At 24.5% G+C, this 3,581-nt stretch overlaps 1 protein-coding gene across 1 annotated transcript, besides 3 other annotated features; it reads right to left on the bottom strand.

The window, feature by feature from the left end:
* Positions 1 to 2,835, bottom strand: EDI_050680 (DNA double-strand break repair Rad50 ATPase, putative; the record flags this gene model as incomplete). The annotated part of the gene is made up of 1 exon (XM_001741629.1): positions 1 to 2,835. The coding sequence occupies one exon, from the start codon at positions 2,833 to 2,835 to the stop codon at positions 1 to 3; it is 2,835 nt and encodes a 944-aa protein (XP_001741681.1).
* Positions 788 to 925: a microsatellite.
* Positions 1,183 to 1,204: a sequence feature (AT_rich).
* Positions 2,836 to 2,935: 100 nt separating the features above from the next.
* Positions 2,936 to 2,967: a sequence feature (AT_rich).
* Positions 2,968 to 3,581: the final 614 nt, after the last annotated feature.

Below are 3,581 nucleotides of genomic sequence, written 5' to 3'. Positions count from 1 at the left end.
TTATTCATCATCATTACTTTCTTCACTAAATACCGAATCTATCTCCAAATCCTCCCCCATTGGCATATTATCAGGAATAAATCCTCCCATTGGAATATTATTACCACCTCCAAATCCTCTCATTGGCATATTATTATGAGGAAATCCTCCCATCATTCCAAATCCTCCCATCATTCTGTTTTGTTGTTCTGTTATTACTTCAATATTATCACATTCAATCTGGTTGATTGAATTTGATGTATCAATTATCTTCATATTATGACATCTTATCATTTTAACTTCTTTTCCTTTAACATCATCCTTAATATCAATTCCACTACATTCTTCCATTTCAACTTTCTTTAAAAAATGGTCTAACATGAATTGCGTTTCATTTATTCTTTTCATTATAAGTTCTTCTTCACATTGGTGAATGATTTCGTTTACTCCAGTACTGTTATTTAAAATTGCTTTGTTACATGATAAATATGAATCAAAATTATATAACTCAGAGTTTTCAATATGTATTGTGTCAATGCTTAGTTTATTATGAGAACATGACCTTACTGAAATACGCACTTTACTATCAATAACTTCTAATAACTTTTTAGTGCCATAAATTTCAAAATCAATGTTCTCACATTTATTAATTGATATTGATCTAGCATATCCTATTGTTGATCTATTATCTTGATTATTAAATCCAGTTTCTTTATTACTCTTACAATTAATGAATTGAATAGTTCCATAGTGTTCATATTCTCCTTCAAGTGTGATATTTTTACAATTTTCTATTGTAACATCACTGTTAATATTACTTTTAATTTTAATATTACGTTCATGAATATTTCTTATTATAATATGGGTTTTATCTGTTTCTATTTCTATATCTTTATTTGTATTATTTATTTCTATTATTTCTGTATCTTCTTTTATAACTTTCTTTGTTTCTGGAATATTACATTCTTCATTATCTATTGTGATGATTTCTTCAATATTATCTAACTTCCCTGTGATTTCTGTGTTTTTACATTTTGTTATTTTCATTTCTTTGATTTGATTCTTGTTGATTATGAATTGACAATTCTCACATTCATCAATACATAATTTCTTACATTTATCAAATAATTCTTCAAAGATATAATCTTTCATTGATACAATATATATCTCTTCTGCTTCTTTCAGAGGTACTTTAATGTATTCTTTAATTAATTTAAATATAATTCTTTTTGGTTTACTGTCAATTTCCTTGATTATAGATTCAATTACTTTCATTGTATTACATTTTTCATTTCCTCTAATACTAACTTCATAAGATTCTACTATTATTAATTTATTAATTGGACATTTTGATTTTACATTAATCTGGCTTCCTCTTAATATTTCAATATTTTGTTCATTATCAGATTCTATTTCCAATGTGAATTTTTTACATTCTTTAATACAAATATTACTTGATTTATTTGTTGATAATTTGAATTGTGTTTGTTTATTTCTTTCTAATTTCACTCTTTCAATACAATCTGATTTAATATTAATTTGACAATCTCTACATTCAACCACTTTAACACTCCTCAATTTATTTGATATTAAACTAATATTTAAATTAGAGCAATAGCTCAATTGAAGTTCTTCAAGATTTGGGAATGTGCCTATATTTTCTTGTATGTCTTTCCAGTATTTTCTGTTGTTTGTTGTTGTAATTTCTTGTTCTTCGTTCATTTGATTTATCTTTATTTCATTAACTCCATGTAGTTTTAACTTTTTTAAATTGTTTATTGATTTAAGTTCGATAATTGAGTTACACACACCTACTTCTAAATACTCCAATTGTTTGTCATCGATTATTAAATTTGGCATTCTTGCTTGAAGACAAATGTATTTGATATATTCAGGTAATTGTGGTATTTTATTCTGTAGTGAGTTGGTACTATTTCTAGTTGTTTGTTGATTTGGAGGGGTAAATAAAATAGAATTAACATAAAGATCATCAAGAATCTTATAAACCTTCTTTCTATTCTCTTCATTAATAATATCTTCTATACTCACTGTAACACTAGGCATATCATTAAATCTGGGTTGACTAAATACATTTACTTTTACATTTGAAAATAATGAATCACTTGGTGATCTAACAAATTTAATATTTGTTTCATTATTTGGTTTCACCAAAAGAATATTTGAAGAATAAATTGTAATACCTTTTGGTATACTTATTTCGCTTTCTTGTTCAATGAGACCTCTTGTTTCACAAATGATAATAATGTTTTTATTCTCTCTAGCCTTAATCCAATTGTTATTTATTCTTCCATAAATTATCATTTCGCTTGGATACATTGATTCTTCTATTTTCATTTTATCAAAGATTTCATCAAATTGCTCAGCACAAATTTCGTTGATTCTTATTTTAATTCCTTTCTTCATATTTTGAACAACCACTTCCATCATTTCTTTCACAATATTTGAAAAACATGTCATTGATTCAACTTTTTGAATAATTTTAGCCATTCGCTCCTTTTCTTCTTCTGTCATTTTTCGATATTGTGGATCAAACTGATTGTTTGCATTTACTATTTTTAATGTGCGACAGAAACTGCCTAATTCATAATTTCTAATATTCTCAACTTTCATTAGTACTGATTCATCAACAGGAAGTAAATTACAATTACATGTTGGTGGATTAAATATGTTACAAAACTTATTAATATCTCTTTCTGATGTGAACCATGGATTAACTTTCAATGAGTTAATTGCAATTCCACATTTCTTGTTAATCATTTCAATGTTTTGAATGTCATTCATGTCTTTGACATGAAGTGCTACTTTCATTAAATAAACCATATCAAGTTGTTTCATTTCTCTTCTTCTATAATTTGATGATCTACTATCTTCAATTAAATAGTTCAATTATTCATTTTTTAGTTCATCTTATTCATTATTTTTGAAACTTTTCCTCAATTTTAAAATAAAATAATCTTTTTATTTTTTGTATTCATTGAGTATAAGTAATCTTTCTTACATAAAGCAATGCTATAATAGTAAATAGTATAAAATAATGTCTATATCATTTCTAATTGTTATGTCATATTTTGATTATCTAATATTAACTAAAAAAGAAAATGTTAATAAAATGAATAGAACTGATGTAAATGTTTTATGTAAATAATGAAAATAGAGAAATAAGAAGAGTGATTAATAATAATGAAATGAAAGAGATAAGTGTGAGTAAAACTAATGAGCATATTATTTGTTTGTTATTTAATCTTGTACTATTTAAATAAATACTCGTAGTGATTTAAATACAAAGAATAAAGAACATATTACATTTAAAAATATTAAACTTGGTTAATGTTATTATCAGGAACAGTAATTTCAGATTAATACCCTGATAATGGTAATAATAGTTCATTTTAAATTATACTAATCATAATGTAATGGAGAAAGAAGAAAATTATGGTATTGAAATTAAAGAAATACTGGATTAATTTGATCTGTTAGTTTTGATGAAGAAGACAATAAATATTCTTATTATAATAGTGAACATAAAAGATATTTAATAAGTAAATAAAGTATCTATAATTATACAATGATTAAATATTATA

This window comes from Entamoeba dispar, genomic scaffold (genome assembly GCF_000209125.1).
Source record: "Entamoeba dispar SAW760 scf_1105229463811 genomic scaffold, whole genome shotgun sequence".
Lineage (NCBI taxonomy): Eukaryota > Evosea > Mastigamoebida > Endamoebidae > Entamoeba > Entamoeba dispar.
Note: the sequence above shows the minus strand (reverse complement) of the source record. Positions and strands in the feature narration are given on the sequence as shown.